The sequence below is a fragment of the Chroicocephalus ridibundus genome, chromosome 7, assembly GCF_963924245.1.
Source record: "Chroicocephalus ridibundus chromosome 7, bChrRid1.1, whole genome shotgun sequence".
Taxonomy (NCBI): domain Eukaryota; kingdom Metazoa; phylum Chordata; class Aves; order Charadriiformes; family Laridae; genus Chroicocephalus; species Chroicocephalus ridibundus.
Genome location: NC_086290.1, coordinates 42,608,812 through 42,629,246, shown reverse-complemented (window position 1 = coordinate 42,629,246; position 20,435 = coordinate 42,608,812). Strand labels below are relative to the sequence as shown.

The 20,435-nt window shown below is 45.7% G+C and overlaps 1 protein-coding gene across 1 annotated transcript in view; it reads right to left on the bottom strand.

The window, feature by feature from the left end:
• The window catches only part of COL6A3 (collagen type VI alpha 3 chain), a 65,733-nt gene that overhangs the window by 26,482 nt on the left and 18,816 nt on the right, over positions 1-20,435 (bottom strand). Inside the window, exons 5-17 of the mRNA XM_063340410.1 lie at positions 18,504-19,106; positions 15,084-15,683; positions 13,215-13,781; positions 9,895-10,515; positions 8,217-8,816; positions 7,032-7,634; positions 6,025-6,627; positions 4,036-4,382; positions 3,562-3,640; positions 3,085-3,230; positions 1,590-1,682; positions 1,122-1,175; positions 17-88 (exon numbers count right to left, since the gene is read on the bottom strand). Coding sequence (XP_063196480.1) covers positions 17-88; positions 1,122-1,175; positions 1,590-1,682; positions 3,085-3,230; positions 3,562-3,640; positions 4,036-4,382; positions 6,025-6,627; positions 7,032-7,634; positions 8,217-8,816; positions 9,895-10,515; positions 13,215-13,781; positions 15,084-15,683; positions 18,504-19,106 — 4,988 coding nt within the window. The remainder of the gene's footprint in view (positions 1-16; positions 89-1,121; positions 1,176-1,589; positions 1,683-3,084; positions 3,231-3,561; positions 3,641-4,035; positions 4,383-6,024; positions 6,628-7,031; positions 7,635-8,216; positions 8,817-9,894; positions 10,516-13,214; positions 13,782-15,083; positions 15,684-18,503; positions 19,107-20,435) is intronic.

Genomic DNA, 20,435 nt, shown 5'->3' with positions numbered 1-20,435 from the left:
CTCCTTCCGCACGTACCTTGGTTCCTCTGTGCCCAGGACATCCCTGGAAACCTTGCGTCCCATTCATACCTGGTGGTCCACGCTCACCCTGTTGCATGGAGAGGAAAATGCAATCGTCAAGGTTTGCCTGCTGAGAGTGTTTCAGCTAACGACATGCATCAGCAAGCACAGGAGGAGGCTTGGAAGCACAGGAGCAAATGGAGCATCAGGTTTTGAAAGGTTAACTCCTGGCCACCCCACCATCACTTGCCCACAACCTTCTTCACATAGAAAGCAACTGCAAGTCTTCATCACAGAGAGAGAAACATCCTTCCCAACCTCTCAGCTAGGAAAGAGCTTTATAAAACTTCTCCTTCGAAGGTAAAATGACAGGATGAAACCCTCAGAGCTCACATAGATGTCTAACCCCATTCTGACCTTAAAGCCCCAGGAAAACATTTCATCGCACGTGATATCTGACAGCAGAATTTGGTCCCTGACTGTGCTACTGGAAAAGAGATGAGCACCACCAGCCCCTTGGCCTTGATTTCACCTCCTGGGCGTGATGCGTGGGGAGTTGTTTACTCCAGGGGTGACATGGGATTCGTGAAGTCAGAGTTTGGATGGAACAGTGCTAGTAAGAAGTCATGGGACTCATGTTGTCTGCCCCCGCGATGGATAGAAACACCCCTTCTTGGTCCCATTATTGGCCTAACTCACACCTTTCAGCTGCATTTGGTATGGATAACTTTGGGATAGGCTGCAGCTTTGCTGAAGCTGGGGATTTTGTTGTGTTCACAATCACTCTGCCCCACTCACAGGTGTTTGGGACCAGCTGCAAACATTCCCACCTGCCCTGGAGGAGCAGCACAGAGCTGGGTCACATCAAATAATGGGAGTTATTCCCCCTGTCCTGCCTTCTCCAGCTCTCAAGGAGCTCCTTACTGACCTTCTGCCAGGAGCAGCTGGCACCAGCAACTCAGGCCATCAGGTGGGGGAAACACAAAGTTCTGCTTGCTCTCTTGTCTAATCCATGCCCACATTCCCAGCAGAAAATATTTAGTGAAAAAGCCTCCAAATGCTCCACTATGGCGAGTTCCCTAATTTGAGCAGCACCACGCAGAATGAGGGCAATCACTCACCGGTCCTCCTTCATCACCGGGATAGCCTCCATAGCCAAGATCACCTGTGGCACCCTAAAAAACAAGAGAGAGGATTCTGCATTTCTTTCATAGTTCTGTGATCTCCCTCTAAATTGATAGTCAAGATTTCCCTAAATTAGCACAAAGCAGCTGCTTGGTCATGTGTGTAGACAAGTTAATGAGAGAAACCCTTTGACATCCCTAAATTGTTTCACGAGACACTTCACCCACTCCTTCCAGCCACTCATACCTGCCCTCTTGGTTGTTTTACAACACAGAGGCTGTGAGGAAAGGGAAGAAGAGCCGCTCTCAACCGCTGTGCACAGCCCAGGGCCAGTTTTAAAATGGCAGGTAAGTGGAGATGACCTCCCCGTTAGCATCACCTTTCTGCACGTCACCTACCCATCACCATCGTGGTGGACACCGACCTTGCACAGGGACCCTTCATCCCCAGATGAAGTGATCTACCTTTGGTCCTATGGGGCCAGGCACACCTCTGTCTCCTCTCTGCCCTGAGCACTTGCATGGGACCTTGCAGCATGTCCTCTCTGCGATGTTGTCCTGCAGCAAAAGGCACATGAAACAACAGGAAGGTGTTAGAAACCTGGCAGAGCCCCAGCGCCATAGCTCCTGCAAACCCTCAAGTCCGTGCAATTGCTCCAAATGCCAAGCATAACGTTGGTCCGGCAGCATTTTGGGGCCTCTCTGCCTTGAAACACCCACAACTGCAAGGAGGAAGAGGTGCGTGTTGGCAGACTGGTTAGGTTGCATGGTTAGAAAGCGGGAGTCAACATTATCTTTTGGATATCAGAGGCAAGGGTTTAAAAGGGAACCGTGTGGGGCAGAATTTGTAGAGAGCATTTAGTAGAAGATCAGTCCCCAGAGAGGTGCTTGTCACTGAAGAGAGCAATCTCATCTCCAAAGAAACAAACCCAGGCCATGGAAGAGGCCACAAGAAAGTCATTGCAGTGAGTAGCTCACGAGGAACCCGCAGGCTGAGGACAATTTGCGAGCACACAGCGAAAGAGGAAAAAAGAAAAAAAAAAAAAAAAAAGATAGATATGGATTCAGAGAAATCACAGCTTGGTTTTGCATCATCCAATAGAAAGAAAAAAAAAAATCACTTTCTTTGCCAAGTACATTTCTGGCTGCAAACGTTTCCTGCCAACTTTGCACATTTACATTTTGAAAGGATTTTCCTAGGCAACTGAATTACTTGGGAATGGGCTGAAGACTCGCTCTTATCCCAAAAACCAAGGTTCACTCCCAAGGGGCTGCACTTGGATTTGTGGAGAAGGGCCCAGCGAGGTTACCACAGGGATCAGTGGTTAAGCCCAATCTTATTAAATCGCCTGGAAAAGGAGCTTAACGACGCTGGTAGCAGATGTGAAGTTGGGAGGAACTGGACATACCGAGGTTGATAGCAAATGAACTCAATGAACTCAAGAGGGACCACATACATGGGAGGGAAGTAAATCTAGGAAGAAGAAGGGATAACTCCTTCATCTGTTAAAAGCATGTCTGGAATACAGGCAGTGCATCAACTTGAGAAAAAAAACCTAGAAAGCAGTGCTTCTGCAAGAGATTTAGCACTGAAAGGCATGACACTGCATTAGCCGTAAGGTTAAAAAAAGCCAACAGTATAAATATCGGTGGAGGGCGGACTTTTTGGCATGGCAGCTTTCGATGGCATCTTATCCCATCCCATTCAACCTGATCCCATGCGCTGTAGCCTTGGCCGGAGTAGGGCTTCTCCAGGAATGGTACGAGACCAGGCAGCACCATGATCTGCTCTTAACTTTGTTTGCAGTGGCATCTGTAAAAAGAGCTGACGTGAAGTAGGGAGGGGAGAGGACAAGAGCCAAGAGGGTGTAATTCAGCCACAGTTCAGCCCCGGAGGAGTTCCAGCCGTCAGTTTTCCTCCTGCATTACGAGACAGCGCTGCCTGTGCCAAGTTACTTACGAGCTGCTCTGCCAGCTCAAAATCCAAGTCCAGCAGATTAACTCTGAGCGGTCTGTTGTAGGTGAACCCACGGCCAAACTCCAGCTGCATCACTCTGTCAAAATTGCTCACTCGGTCCAGCCCGACGAAGATGAGAGCGTTGACACCTGAGAGGAGGGGAAGCAGAAGGGTCAAGGTGCTCTGCAGAGCCTGCAACACCCTCCCCAGCAAGGATGGGTCGTCATCTGCCTCTTCGATCACAAACGGAGCTTATTCAATAGAGAACAAGCATCTTCGAGCACATTCAGTGCAAGTTACCCACACACTTAGCTGCCAGCAGGTAGCTAACCATCACAGGAAGGCAACGAAGAACAGCAAGTGCATGTAGAGATCGTAGAAATCATTACTATCAAAAGGTGGTGGATTCGCGAGAAACAGTGGTAAAATGGGCCACGTGTTAACATGGAGTATAATCACTGCCTCAAGTAAAAAAGTTACCTTCTGTACGCAAAGTAGACGAAACAGCCTCCAGCTGATCTATCGAGTCATCCGCACCATCAGTAAAATGGATTATGACCTGGGAGAGAAACAAATTTATGTCAGGACCCAGCATATTTCAGATGTGAAACGCCATGAATGTGCAACCTGCAGGGCCTTCTTCCAAGGGACGTCTCATCTGAGAGGAGACGGGGGAATTGCTACGCCCTTTTCAGGCCACGAAACTTTGTATTTCTGTGCCAGCTTACGGTACATCATACCGTGCAGGTGTTTTTTCCTAAAGCACAAATAGGGAAAATTTGGAAAGCAATAGTTTGCAGCCAAGCAGTACTCATGGGTACTGGCTGCAATAAATTTCCATATTTAATGAATAAATTTATTTATTATGGATTCACAGTTGTTCTGCCAACTAAAATACATCAGAAGTCAGCTTTCCTGGCCAACGCCATCCCAGTGGCCTTGGGTTTGACTTACCTTGGTGCTGCCGGAGGGCGCAGATCTGAATTTGTTCAGATAGGACCTCAGCGTATCCACCGTGAGAAAATAGGGCCCGCGGGTCCGCATGCCTTGAAACCTCTCAAAGAGCTCAGGCTGGTACTCGGAGAAGTCCAGTCCCTCCACGGGTCCCTCCTGAGCCTGGGCCATGATGGCTACCCTGACGTTGGGCGCCTGGTTGCCGGTGCAGCTGATCTTCTGCATCTGTGTTATTCTTTTCAGCACGGACTCGAAACGGGACTCCAGAGCTCTCTGGGAATTAAATATCGTTTGGCCGGGCTCTGCATCCGTGACGTCGAAGCCAAGTATCACATCTAAGTCGCAATCTGAAAGGGAAATGCAGGGAGGGGAGGGCATCACCATTGAGCAATACAACCGCTGCGTTTCAAGTAATGACTCTCCCAGTTATTCTATTAGTCGTTAGAGAAGACACTGCATCAAGAACTGCCACCATTTGATATACAAGTGCCTCAGGCTTCCTTTCATCATAGCACTGATAACCCGAGAAAATCTACATTTTATGTATTTTAGTTTTATTTGTTTTTCCTGTGCAATTGGGGCTTAGCGTCATGATGAGCCTGCTAAACCAAATCTAAGGGGATTCTGCATTCCCATCACAAAGACTGCTGCTTTCTCTCCTCCGCATGGAAACCTGTCAGTACTTGCACAGTGTTCGTGCCCCTTCTGCCTGTGCTTCAAGCAACCAGCCCTCAGCCAGGTGGTTGCACAGGGATCCGGTCCCTGAACGGTTTATATCCTTGATTTATATGGGATAACTGGGAATTCGGGAAGAAAGAGGCATTGAAGTTGCTCAGCCCAAGCTCATAAGGCGGTGCACGGTCTGCCTTTCCGTGGGAATATTTATCACGGGCTTGGAGCCACCCTGCAGGCCTGAGCTGCCCCTTGGGCTGGAGCACGGGGAAATCAGCCCACCAGCCACCTTTGGCCTGGATCTCCTGCGCCTACATGGGCTTTCAGGCATGGAGGTGTTTGAAATGTCTTTGACGTTAATCACACAGGTGCTGCACTTGGGAAGCACCCCTGGTTACCACCAGGAGCAGTTTGCTTTTCCCCATGCTCAGTTTTTCATCCCAGCTGGAGCTGCTGCTCAGCTCAGGGCTCCTGTGGCTCTCCTTCAGCTCCTCCAGACATTCGGGAGACGCCTCTGCTCAAAAGCCAGAGGGCTGAGCCGCGGTCGGTTGTGCTGGGAGCAGGATTTGCCGTACCGTAGTAAGTTAAACCATCTGCAGGGACTCTGGTCCAACAGCAATACCATCTCACTTACTCACCCCAACTCCCCTTGCTTGGCTTCTGAAGTAGCCAAATCATACGATTCCTTCTTAAGGCAATTTTACCTTAAAATACAAGCACTAATGCCCTAGCTTTTTCTCATATACCTGTCACGAGATCGAGAGGGCACCCTGGATGATCTGACAAGAGAAATTCTGGTTTCTATCACGTCCTGCATGCCAGGGACTGAACGGCCAATGAGTCCAATTAGCTTGTTATAAATGCAGCAGGCAAAACAAGGACCGTGACTTTTCACTTCTGCACTAAACAAGTTGGTCTGCCAACATGCACCATGTGGCATCCTGTGCCTACACATCTGGAGAGGAAGGTAGTGAGACTTAGGCCAAAGGCAGCTAATTAAAGGATCCCCTCCAATGCGGTAGTTTCGGAGTCAGTTATTTAGTGCCTGCCTGCCATATCTGAAATTCTTCCACCACAACGGCACCTCTGCGGCGATGGTACACCAGTCATTCACGTGTTGAAGCACGCCAACAGACATCTCTCGTACCAAAGGCTCGCAGCCTACCACCACGCTTATGCAGGAGGTCTGAGCCCATGGTGCACCTCAGGCTACAGGCAAAGCACAAGAGCAGGCTGGAAGAGTGCATCAAAATGCCTTGGATATTAAAAGCCACCCTCGGGAATGACCTGAGCACATTATGAAAGGATCACACTTACCTCTTGTAACATCTGTTGTGCCTGGGCACAATTTCTCCTCCATAGCGGCTTCCAGTGTAACCAGGACCTGCTCGTTCAGCTCAGACAGCTCCTGGGCTGTGGACACTCTGAAACTCATGGCGCTCTCGCTGGCCAGCCTGCTGACTTCCTTCAGGTCGATGTTTCTCACACCAACCGCAAATACCTTGACGCCTTTCTGTGTGATTTCCAAGGAGGCACTCGGCCCGTCATCCGAGGACTTCCCACCTGTGACGATGAAGGCGATCTGGGGCACCCTCTGGTCAATTCGGCTGCCAGCCTCCTTCACAAAGTGTTTTGCCTGGATGTGCTTGATGGCTGCGCCGGTGTTTGCCACTCGGCCACCTTTGTAGATGACTTTGTTGATGGCATCTAAAATCTCAGGTTTGGTGGAATAGTCCTTGAGGAAAAACTCATCGGTGACATCTGAGTTGTACTGGGCCAGTCCTACCTGGATAGAGTCGCCATCCCTATAAATGGCGTCCACCACGGAGTAGACAAACTGGAGAACTTCTTGGAAGTTATCTCTCCCCAGATTGATGGAGCCATCCAGCAAAAACACAATATCAGCCTGCTTTTTACCTCCTGGAAGGATTACAAAGAAAACACAGTTATTAATATTTGTTTGTGGCATCTGTATTATTTTAGATGCTTAGTACCGTAGCACTGTGTTTCTCTCTTCTCTCTACCTTTTTAGTTTCATCGGTCTTTGCCATGATTTTACATCCGTACAAGAAGAAAGGTTTTATACCACACACTTATTACCCTTTGTATAACGTTACTTATTTTTGTGATAGACACTCTCATCTCATTTCAAATTTAATTCTATTCTTTCCTATGCTCAACAAGATCTTCTTCAAAGTCTTCTGTACAGTGACGTGACTAAATGGTTGGGAATCAAAAGGTGTTATTATGGAATCATTTTCACAGTATACAAATTCTATCCGTGCTCTATCCAGAAAAGTCTACAGGATGAATGGCAGTCTTACCAGGTGCTAAAAATCCAGGGGTTTCTGTTGTAGGTATCGGAAGCTCTTCAAGAATACTCTGCACTTTCTTTTCTAAAGTTGGGAGTCCTGTGAAGTCCTGTACCACAAGCACACGCTCAGGGTCATTGGTAATGACCTGCAGCTGGCCCCTGTCCACATTCCTGGCTCCAACACCCAGAGGTTTAATGCTCGTTGAAGTTATCACGTTAGCAGGTCTGTTCACGTCATCCTGGGACCGGTCTCCGAGGATGGCGACTAGGTGCTGGGGCACTCCATCTTCTATCCTGCTCCCCGCAGACTTGATGAAGTAGTTCTTCACCACATAGTCTAGGGCTTTGCCAGCATTCAAGGGGGAGCCTCCTCTAAGCCTCAAGCGGCGTATGGCTTGCAGGACGGCATTTTTGGACTTGTGGGTCTTCAGGTAGAACTCCGGGAAGACGTTGTTGCTGAACTGCACCACGCCAATTCGTACTTTGTTTGGCCCAACTTCCAGCTGCTGAACAATTCTGCTAATGAAATCCCGAATGTGAGCAAGCCCATCGGGCCTAACACTGTCAGAGCTGTCAATAAGGAAGACTATGTCCTTTTCGTCACCAGAAACATCTGCAGGGAAGGAAGGACAGAGGAAATTACTTGTGTGCCAAGTCTTTTAAGCTTTGTTGGAGGATTTCTGTGCTATCTGTTCTCGTGCAATGTAAAATTGCACGGCATATTTTAGCCAACTTTAGGCATGGTGCTACTCCAAAAGGGTTTGTGTGCAAGTGTGCATGCGTGTGTTAGCAGTCTGCCTAATATTCAAAGTATGCGTTACTCAGAGCCTTGTCTGTTTCATTCATTAACACTCTTCTCTGGATTTGTCAGTTTTTCCAGCTTCATTTAGTTCCAGATTTATGTTTTTTTCATAGAGAGCTGCTAAATGGGAAGAGATGGTATTTGACTTGAAAATCAAAATATGTAACATATTTAGGTACTTGACTTGAAAAACAAAAGTTATAATCTATTTATGTACTTGGGTAGAATTTCCACATATCTAAAAGTTTCCTTCTAAAACTGCATGTGCTACACCTTTGCTTGTAACTGAGGAAAATCTCAGTTTAGCGAGAAAGGATGGAAAGTTATTTACACATTTGGGCAATGTTTACTTGAATTGCAACACAGAGGCAGCCAGTATTGACAGAGCCTTACCTACGGGGGGTTGCACGTCTCCCAGCAGTCGTCTGATTTGGTCCCCAGTCAGGGTTTCAATAGGAGTCAGCAGCTTCTGCTCAAGGCTTGGCAGTTCCTGGAAGCTGGAGACTTGGAACACATAGTCAGGACTAAGGGAAATCTGTACCATCTCCTCAGGATCCACGTTCTTCGCTACCACCATAGGTGCCACCCCAACTTGTTTAACTTGGAGTGATGGGTACTCTAAGTCATCATCAGACTTGCGGGAGGAGAGGATGACCAAAAACTGAGGGACACCTTCCTCTATGCGGCTCCCAGAGGGCCGGGTGAAGATGGTCTTTGCCACAAACTCAAGGGCCTCCCCCACGTTCACCTGCTGACCACCCTGCGGCCGTAGCCGTCTCACGGCGCTCTGCACCTCATCCTTGGTGGAGTGGGCATTGAGCAGGAACTCCACATGGGGATGCTCGCTGAACTGGACCACCGATATCCTGGTGGTGTCAAAACCCACGTCCAGGTTGTTCACTAATCTTTCAATGAGGTCGCGGATGAGGTAGAACTCCTGTGCGGCGTAGCGGGAGCCGTCAACCATAAACACGACGTCCCTCTTCACACCCGCTGCAGGAAAGAAGGCAGCAGTCAGAAGCTGCATCAGGCATTGCTTATAGAGAGCAGCTAAGCCCATCATCTACTTCACTGGCCCATGCCTTTGGCCGTGGAGAGAATGTTCATTGTTTTGTTGCCTGTGATATCTTCTGGGAGCCCCAGCAGGCAGCTCTAGGTTCAACCCAGAGACAGGACCAGTCTGCTAGGCCCATCCCCAGGCAGTGCAAGAACAGCAACTTCCAGAGCAAAGGAAGCAAGAGGGAGTAGGGGAAACCTGGAACAATAATTCCTTGTGGGCTCTCCACCCAAGGAAGTGTAGCCCGGTGATGCTCCTTACTCAGGGCAGGTTGTAAGGCAGCCTTGGGTTGTTGGGGATAACTTTTTGCTTAATAAAGTGATTTCTGCAGTGGTAATGCAGGTCAGAGCCTGAATTATTGCTGAATATCACACCGATAAATGAGGTTCAAGGAAACCAGTCTGTCTCTGAAGGGAAGGAACAGATAAAGTAGGATGGTGGACCTCAAAAGGACTGATCTAGAGTGGGTACCTTTCATCCCAGGCATACGCTGGCTGGATTTCATTCCAAGCGAGACCAGAAATGGAAGATCTGATCCTTTTCCTGATCCCACTTCCAGTTTCCCTTCCCCCAGTGAATTAACATGGCAAATGTAAGACACATCATCAGGTCTTACATTTAGCAGAAAGCTGACCTTGATTTACAGTGGTCTGAAGGTGTCCCTGTATAATCTAAATGATGCAATTTCCATTCCAGGGAGTCCATAGCATAGACTTAAAATCTATCAACTTACAGTAAGATTAGGGTCGTAGCATCCACTTTGTGGGTCTTCCATGTGGATACAACATGGATCACTTTGCGGGATGGCCCTAAAGATGGCTCATCTGAATTACACAGCTCCTACCAACCCTAAGTACATTAAAAATATATATATATATTGACAGTGAGACCAAGATGGACTTGGAGTCTTAACCCTGAGCATCTTTGCTTTTCTCAGTTTGTGTTGCAACCATGATGTTACTAAACATCATATTTTGCTGCTGACTCTCGGTGCAGACACAAACATCTTCTCACCTGGGCTGGGTGATGTAAAAACCAGATCAGGGGCAAGTGACTCTATCTCTTTCTTGGTCAGCCGGATGACTCTGTTCGAGATGACCTGTTGCACTGTATCCAGCTGGCTGAAGTCGGGCACAGAGATAGCAAAATCTGGGAGGAAAGAAATTGTCTGCAGCTCTGTGAGGTCAGCATTTCCAACCCCGATTCCAAAGGGCACCGTGCCACTTGTCTTCAAGACCACCGAGGGCCTCCTCACATCATCTTGGGACCGGTCAGCTGTCAGCAGAATCAGGAACTGTGGGACACCCTCTGCTATCCTGCTGCCGCTCGACACCGTGAACACATTCTTGATGAGATAGTCGAGGGCTGCTCCAGTGTTCAGAGGAGATCCTCCCATAACCTTCAGCTGCTGGATGGCGCTGATGAGATCTGCTTTGTCTTCGTGGGTGTCAAGTAAGAACTCGGGTTGTATGACGTTGCTGTACTGTGCGACGGCGACACGGACCTTGTCACGACCAATATCCAGGCTTTCAACCACTCTTTGGACAAAGGTCTTCAGTAGAGGGAAACCTCTTCTGACACCATCCGAGCCATCGATTAGAAACACCACATCCTTCTTCTCACCTCTCTCAACTACTGTTTGAGACAAGTAAGGGTAGGGGGGAATAAGTGTGATTCTCTTTTGCAGTGATTATTATTCTCTGCACACATTGAAGCGAAGGAGGACAAAGCTTGGGGAGGGGATAGCGAGGTGTGAGGATGGGTGATTTGGTTCCTTTGCCATCAGATGCAATCCTGGGTGAAGAGGCAGATGGGTGCAAATCGGTGGAAACCGCAGTGCAATGTGTGCTCTGCCTTACCCACCGAGTCATAGAATCATAGACCCATAGGAAATAGGGTGCCAAGGGACTCCGGACGCCATCCCCTACCTGAGGCTGGAAGAAGCCATCTGCTCCCAAGGGGGCTGGGAAGCTGGCACATGGCTTTGCAATATGCAACAGGAGTCTGGGGCATCAGGGATCTTTTCATCCCAGAGAAAACTGAGTTTCTGAAGGAAATGACATACTGCAGAGAGGGTGCTCACAGGGAGCTGGTGAAGAGAGAGAGAAAAGCCTGTCTGAGGCATCTCTGAACTTAGAAATAAATAATCCTGCACATGCTCATACAAAATAAGAATTTGCTGGAAGGAACATCCAACTGAAAATGCTTTTCTAAAATGCATTTTTAACTAATGAAGTTAGTTATTTATTTTTACTAACTTCAAGCACAAAAAAAATGCTAATTGTGACCAAATAGTCTTCTTTTAAAAAACTGAGACTGTGAAAGGTCAAAGATCAGAGAACTGTTGACGTGTTCTGCTGTTGACTAACAGAATTGCAAAGCTTTGTCTCAGCCAAGCAGAAAACATCAGTGCCTCTCAAACACGGCAAACAATGGATGGCATCCCCAAAAACGCCATTGGTTTGTTTATAGCAAGGTCAAGTGAAACAAGCGGGAGCATGATCTGTCCTTCTGACGAAAATCTTAAATATCTGCTTATGAATGCTAGATATATAAAGAATTAACAAGGGCAGTTGAAGTCTCAATGCAGACTTCAGACCAAGTTTTTTTTTTAAGAGGAATGTTGGAAACTTGGTGGGTTAATGCATAGTACTGAAATATTAGTATAGCTTGTTGAGCAACAGAGGCAGGAAGAGAGAGCAGACACCGCCTGGTGTATCCCAGTTTCATCCACTTCCTCTGAAATTCAGGAGCAGGGAACGATAACCCTAACAAAGGTGTCTAAGTAGCAGATATAGAAGAAAAAAACATGGGAATCTTCTGAGGTGGCTCTCTTTTAGCCAAGAACACTAGGAAAAACAGGTGGATGGAGCTATTTGTGAGCAATTAGCTCCATTATTCACAGTACTCGGTGGTCAAAGGGATTCAAAATGATCTTGACAAGACAGAAATGGTTTGAAAATGGAGGATGCAATTCAAGACCACCAGTTGCACTACTCTATGCTGCGGCAAAAGCTGCACAAATATGGGAAAGGCAATGACTCCACATGGAAAGGATGGGGTAAGAGGTGACCAGTGGATACCATCGTTAATCTCCGGTCATTTGGAACAGATTGACATTGGAGAGACAAGGGTGAAAAGGTAGAAAACCTGAAAGACCTACAAGAAAAGAGTGAATGAGCTGGGTACACAGCTGGTGACATGAGGACCGAGACAAGATGTACACAGCAATCTTAAAGTAAAGGGAAGGCTGTCACACAAAACATGGGAATGAGCTAACACCTGTATCCTTGAGTTAAAAGAGATGTAAGAGACTTAAACTATCACCAGGAAGGCAGAAGTTTGTCACTGAGGGAAACTACCTACAGATAAGGATAAAAGCAATTGAACGCATTGATTTTGGAAGCTGGGGAAATCTCCTCCACCAGAGGATTTTCAGAACAGACTAGACCAATGTCAGCTGGTTCTGGACAAGAAGATCCTATTGGGGACAAGGGTACGTAGCAGATGGCACCCTGAGGTCCCTTCCAGCCCTATTTATTTTTATGTTTCTATGATTCTAAGTCCATCTGCCCAGAACATTTACAGAGAGATGATGTGGATATTATTACGCTTTTCCTTGTTCCCACCTGCTGTTGGGAGAGAGGTTAATCCTCAAATTAGGGCTGCCTCGGGAACTCACACAGCTGGACATATGTTGGGGAAGTTCCAATACCACAATTCATAATTGTGGCCGTGTGATTCTTTTAATGTTTGGGGTTTTTTTATTATTCTTTAAGTAATCCATACTCATCTACTGAGCTTGTAACGGTAACTGATTCAAGAGGATCTAATTTATTGGTGAGTAGGTACATAAAGTAGAAACTGCCGTCATATCCTGTAAAAAATAATGGAGCAGGAGTTAATCCAGAGTGCTGCAGTGCTCCTTACTCCCTACCACTCCTCCAGAAAAAGGAGGATGGAAAGAGAAATCAATACAAGCCTTTATTTGCTTCTTCTAGCCCTTACCCAGCATTGAACATCAATTTTTGCAAGATCTCTGCTCCAATGACTCTCTTATTTCAGGTTTGCACCATGTTGTACACACTGGTAACAGCACCTACTGCAGATCTTGCAGCCAAACAAAAGGCTTTTTCCTTATTCACCTTCAAAATTCAGTTTGGACCTTAATGCTTTGCTGGATCAGGGTCTGACCAGAGGAAAATCCAAATACAATAGCAGTTTCTACATAATCGTTTGAAACATCATGAGACCAAATTGCCCCAGTTACCAAATTGAAGGTGGCATGTAAGTGGTGTCTTTCAGCCTCCTGGAAATCCAGGGGGTCCCTGTACCTGTTGGCTGAAGCTGGATAGTTTTCAACAGGTTGACTATGTTTGGCTGAAGCTCTGAAATCCGAGGGAGGGAGTCGACGTCCAGAATGAATTGTGGGGCGTAAACTATTCTTTCCAGCTCTCCAGGGTCGGCATTTTTGGCTTTGATAGCAAAGGTCACAACTCCAGCTTGCTTCAGAGCATCTGACGGTTGCTCCACATCGTCGGTTGATCTCCCAGCAGCAAGGAGGACCAGAAACTGAGGAACCCCTTCTTCGATCCTGCTTCCAGCTTCCTTCACAAACAGCCTCCTTATAGTTTCATCTAGCGCAGCTCCGATGTTCAGTTGCTTCCCAGTTTTTATCCTCATCCTTTTCACTTTCAGAAGCATGTCTTGCTTAGATGGGAGCTCAGCAAAGTCAAACTCAACTTGGATGGTGTCACTAAATTGAGCTACAGCTACTCGTGTGGCATCGGGACCCACATTCAGGTCAGAAATTACTTTGTGTACAAAGTCCCGGACAGCAGGAAAGCTACCCAAGAGGTTGGCTGAGCCATCAATCAGGAATAAAATATCTTTCTTGCTTTCTAGAATAAATTCACAAATGAAGAGAGGGGGAAAAAAAAAAAAAGATATGAAGGCATTTTTCTTCTTAAATGTCATCCTAGAAACTTCTCTGCAAAATATCTGGATTTCAATGTGCAAAGCAAGTGATTTTCATTTACCAAAGTATTCAAAGGCTACAGGACTAAAAGTACCTTTGACTTATTTATCTGGGAAAGAACGGGAAGCAAGGACACCTCTCTCCTAAGTCTCAATTAATTCAGGCACCACACAGTCATATCATATATTGCATTGCATTGTATAATTCATATCATAAATTTGCTGTTTCAGATCACAGCGGTGATGCTTATATTCTAGCAATCTGCCGATAATTCAGGCGTGAAGTACAACAGCAGTGGAGGGGTCTTTCTCCTATTTAAAGGCTCAGTAGGTAAAGAACAGACATTAGTTCATACAGACATACACAAAGCATTTTCTTAACGTACTTCTCCCAGTTGTGACACAAGGAGGCATCTAAATCCACAGGTGAGTTTTGACTCTGGGAGGAGAAAAATCCTGTTACCTGTTTCTGTTCAACGCCTTTTTAATCTCATTGAATACTCAAGGAAAAACCAACCATCTCATGATTTTATGTCTTAACATCTTTCGTATTCATCGTAACGGTCTCCTTTCCACACTAAGCAATCCTGGTTGTTCTTATGTCTCCATACGCACTTAGCCACAGTAAGAGAATTAGTTAGAAAATAACTGTTTCAAAATGGTTAAACTTGCCAACAGCTTTTGGCTTTAATGTTAGAGGCCAAGTTGGAATATCTCGAGTCAAATTCAGCCTCTGTGAGTGCCTGATATGGCACTTTTGACAGTGTTTCTGGGTAAGGAATTGGCCACCTCTACCTGGCTAGACCTCTGCTCCTCTGTGCTCTTGGCACGACTTTAACCTTTCCACACCACTCCCTGTGGAAAAAAGTCCTTGCTCCCATATCCTGAGCTACTGCAGACGATGCATTTACAGGCTGTGACATTATAGCAACCAAAAGGGAACACACGAGTAAGTGACTGGTGGGCGCAGATTCACTCGGCTCCTCCTTCGGTCCTGAACTGCCAAAGGACTTAAAATCGTGCTGTCTTTAAGGTGCGCTAGCAAAGAATTAATCAACAAAATCAAGAGCTTCCAGCGTCAACTCACATATTTAAGGTTAAGCACACCCCTTACTGCTTTGATGACTCAGGGCCTTTGACAGATGTGGAGGTGTACGTTGGGAACAAAGAGTCAAGAGAAACAAGATTAACTTAATGCAGTCAACATGAAGGAAGGTAGATATTACCTGTTGGGGCGAGTGGAACCTCTTCCACACCTCCAGTAACATATGTTGTTATAGGCTTATTTAACTCCTGGGGTAAAGCTGCCAGATCACCGAAATCATCCATAAAATATACCATTCTTGGATTAAAGGCAATCTGTTCAAGTTCTGCCTTATCCGCACTCCTAACTCCAACAGCAAAAGTCATCACTCCGGCCCGAGCTAATTCATTGGAAACTTGCAAGAAGGGATCGGCAGACCTCCCTGCCATCACCAGGACTAGGACCTGCGGCACTTGTTCATTTATTCTGCTCCCACCAGCTTCCGTGAAGTGATTCGAAAGCACAAAGTTCAGTGCAGAGCCAGTGTTCAGCACTGACCCCCCCTTGGGCCTCAGCTGCCCCATACGTTGAATTATGTCTGATTTGGTTTGGTACGAGTACAGAAAGAACTCGGTTTTAGGAGTGTCGCTAAATTGCACTAAGCCAACTCGGATTTTGTCACTGCCGACATCAAGGTAGTTAACTAGGGTGGCAACAAAGTCACGCACATAGGGGAAGTTGGCATTTCCGACGTTGAGTGATCCATCCAAAAGAAAGATGATATCCCTTTTGGTTACTTGAACTGCAGTAGAGCACAGAAAATAACATGAGACATCACAGAAAAACAAAAATAGATTTTTTTTTCATGTGTGCATACAGCATACGCTGTACACACATGTAAACCTTGTTAGGAGGAAGGGGGGAGATTGGGAGACAGAACAGTGTGATCAGCACAGAAATAACAAGGACCTTGCTGGAAATGACTACATTTGGCAAGGGCAGGGGGGTTTCTGACTTGTATTGTTGAAAAGTCTTTTACACATCAGGCTTATCAATAGGGCTCAGTCTCTCTCATGGCAGATGTTTTCAACAGCTGCTAATGCCAGAGATGCATGTTCAGGACTAGGTCGTTATCTGGCAAAAGCCAGCCTCATTGATTTTGGTGGAGCAATGCTGAGTTAACGCCCGCAGACACCCTGCATATCTATCAAGTCACCATGCATTTTCTCGGGGCTTTCCAACAAAGCTTTAGGGAATGTTTCTGCTTTCTAATACCTAAAGTGTGGTTTGACACCCAAGGCTATCACCCCTTTGTTAAGCAATCCCCCGTTCCATGGGGATGCTCCCATACATCCCCAGATGTAGAGAACCATGTCCTGCCCTGCAGCGACTTCCACGGTCGCGCTACCTTCAGGCCGTGCAGCCAGCATCGGCTGGCCCGCGGCACAGCATTAGGCTCCACTTGCATGGGAAAAACACTTCTGCCAAGTGACCAATTTGGTTGGTATTTTGAGTGGGTATTAAAAACAGCTTTTACTCATAGGCATAGAAAAGCTGGTCCCGATGAGGCTGCAACGGCTGCCTGAGACGCCTGCCTTTTTGACGTTTGCATTTGAGGCAGAAAAATGCATTTTTATGTCAGACATACATTTTGCGGGCTGCTGAAGCGGGGAGAAATTTCCCACTTCTGGTAGTAATCAGCCAGTTCTCTGCTGCTTTTTTTTAAGGCTAAACCCTTCCCAGGCTGTCTCCCAGCATCTGAGCCTCGAGACACAGCTCTGCAACATCACCCCAAAGGCACCACAGCATCATCCCCCTGCACTTTTTGCTCTAAACACATCATGTCTAGATGACAGACCCAAATGCCAAAACTTTAATATGATCTCAGAGAACTGATGAGTGGCTTATCCAACGCATCCCCTGGATGCCGTCCTCCAAACAAGTTATTCAAGAATATATTTATGCCCATTGCTAATTCTGTTCAGTATCTTTCTTTTAAAGCATTTACCTATGGATATATGGCTATATTCATCCATCTCTCTAGCTTGCCTCATCCCTGTAAGCTTGCTGTCCTGTATATAAAATATATAAATACTGAGATATTAAAACCAAAATGGAGAAAAGGGATTTTTGGAGTACAGGCATTGCTCTCAGATTTTGCACATTGTCTTGACTTTCTGTATTTTTAATTTTTCCCAGAAAAGTGCCATTCAGGGCCCAGGGTGAGACAATACCTAGTTGAAATGTAACAGAGTGCCCAGTGCCAAAATCAGTTATGTTACTAATAACGGTCATTTTATGGACTAGGATATGATTACTTGGTTATTGTGTACGTGAAGAGCTGTGAGTACAGTAGAGCAAAAGGACTGGAAAAAAAGAGAAGCTGCATGAATGAGCTTTAAAGAACAAGGAAGTACAGGAACATTTTTAATTCACATTCAAAAATAAAAATGTCAAGTTTGGTGTATAGCCATGCAAAACTGTATTAGCAGGAAACACATTCTGAAAAAAAGCTTATTAAATGATAAGTCCCGTGATATTCATATTAATTAAGGACAAGTACTGGCAAACTGATTTTAAAATGTCTGTTCTTCATGTAAATCAGTCATAGGCTTTAATTCTTTAAGGATCTTTTCCATAAATTCAGTTTCTTTTGCACTTGGAGAAACTGCGAAAAACACGAACATGGTTTGACACCCGCTTAAGCCAATGGGAACCTCACTATTGACCTTACTGGGAGCTGGAAGAAGCCCTGTTTTTCTAATGTTCGTATGCCATGAGAAGGAAACGTAAGGTTCAAATATGATCTAGTGCAACACTAATTCAACCTCAAGCACCTCTATTGGGAAGAAATCCTGAGAAATTTGGTATAAAATCTCTATGCAGCTAGAGCACCTCTTGAAATGCAGGGGAAACTGCCTCAGAAGACATGACTCCAGCAACTGGATTGCTTCCAAAGTCTACTGATGTCAATGGCAAGACCAAGTAACAAGAATACACTGGCTTCACAGTGCTTTGGATCATCTTCCAAACTAATTAAATTATAATCAACATTGCAATAGTCTCGCCTTTTAGGGCTTGAGCTGAGTAAATAATAAGAAAACTCTAAATATGTTCTTAAAGTCCAACAGTGTCAGGCTAGCTTTCTCTGAACATCTCCATGAACAAACTTGCTTATTTTCTTTACACTCAGAAGCAACCTTTAAGCTTTCTTGAGCAAATATCCACTATGGATGATTTTCAAACTGGGGAAGAGATTATAACATTCACAGTGTGTCCTGTTCATAGGTTACGCAAACCCTAAGTGAGAGAAAAAGCCTCCACTGAAAGATTTCAGTACCTAACTAGTGAAGCACATCTTCCACGTCAAGGCCTTTAAATCTTGGTGACAAACATGGAATGGGAGAAAAAACTCCAGGAAGGAATGACAAACCTGTAACAACATCCACGCTACCAAATTCACTGATCTGTTCATCCACATTTTGCAAATCAGAGACAACATTTAGCTATGCTGAAACATGTGCTTGATGCTTTTTTTCCCCCTTATCTCTACACGTCATAGAGTAAGAGTTGACAAACTTATAAACCCTATCTCCATAATTAGAACAAGGTACTTAATTACCTGATGGTGGTTCTTGGACAATCAGTCCTCCAGAGAGTGTCCGGATAGGTGACAGCACTTGGGGAAGAATGGCTTGCATGAACTGAACACGGAAGTCATTTGGGTTGAACACAAAATCTTGCTCATGGGCAATTTCTTGAAGTTCTGCCAGATCAGCGTTTCTCGACCCAATGGCAAGGATCACTATTCGGTTCCTTTTCATCTCCACCGCAGCTTGGTCAACAGCATCCCTGGACTTACCACCAGTGATGAGCACCAGCATGGGGAGCACCCCTTCCTCCATTCTGCACCCGGCAGCACTGGTGAAGAAGTTGTTCCTCACAAAGTCCAGTGCTGAGCCAGTGTTGAGTGCTGTACCACCCATGAGCTTCATTTTCTTCACGTTAGCCATCACATCCTTTCTGCTCTGGTGGGTGTTAAAATAAAACTCTGGCTTCACGGTATCTGCGTACTGCGCCACTGCAACTTGGATCAGGTCGGGTCCAACCTCCAGCCTTTGGACAATTTTGGCAACAAAATCACGAATTGCATTAAAGGGGGCAGTCCCCAAAGCAGTTGAGCCATCTATCAGGAAGACTATATCCTTCTTGTTCACTTCAATAACTGCAAGTAACACATGAACATAAATGTTAGTGAAAGCCTTCACCATGCTCTGTGTATCAATTCTACGACAGTTCAGCAACATTTAGGACACCTTGTTTGTTTGAAGCATTGTTACTCTCAACACCATTAAAAGGGTCTTTCTTTCAAAACAGAATCATTTTTTAGGTTCTAGCAGAGGACTAATAAGAAATCGGGTTGAATGTTTCCCCTTCCTGAAACACAGGAGTGTTGCGAAAATTGCATTGTTTATAAAACTTGATATTAAAACGCATATACATCTCTTGCCAAAACAAGAAAGGCAGGCAAACAGTCAGGGGAGATCTTGGCTCTCAGCTGGCACATGAGATAAAAGAAGCAGGTGATGCTCCCTCTCCCTGCAGTGGAGCCGTCTGAATTATGCCAGAGTGTGGCTTGGTCTCAGAAGGATTACGTTCCCAAGAGCAATGACACAAGTAAAGAACAGTCTCCACTTACACAACATACCTGGACTTCGGGTCTTCACATCCTACATGTTATTCCTTATCTAACAAAAACAAGTTATAATTTTTCTTGTCACAGCTAGCCCGGTCATGGAAGAGCTGAATTATATTCTGTTTGCCATATCTTTAACAAAACAGGTCCCCTAGGTTGTAATCTCTGAAACTTTGTCATTGATGATGGCATAGGACACAGAAAGAACATAATTAGCTTTCCAGTTCCCTGGCTAATTTTGAAGGAAGATTGTTAGTGGGAAAGAACCCTGTTGTGCAGCATTGGAACCAAAGCACCATCACATTTAATACACCAAATGTACATGAAAACCAGTAAATATTAACAAGACCAATACCATTACGATAAAAGCATTCTACATGATCATCATGGGAGATAACCTTCATGCCATCTTTTAGACAACCCACAAGTATTCTTTGAAACAGTAAGCCACGGCCAATATTGTAAATAATCCCACTCTCATCATCACCTCCCTGTTTCATGCCATTGAAGTGAAAAAGGAAACCTTGTGTTGCTTCGAGGTTATGCTGGAGCATTATGGATCATTGTGTTTCATTGGACTTGGCGTGTCCTTAAATTGCCTACCCATCTAAGGGCTCCTGAGGTGGGGTCAATACTCAAGGCAGCAGGTACATCACCTCCCAGGCTCACTGCTATGACCCTGGGGGAAGAGGAGACCCAGCACCGTTGGAATCTCACACCCCTCAGGCCAAGTGGTGGAAAACGGCCTCATATCCTGCCTGGATGGAAAAGGGCAGTCCCTTGACCCATCAGGGCTCCTCTGCGTGAAGGCTATTTACTTTGGATTTGAACAAAGAACAAAGCTTTGGCTGCAGTCCT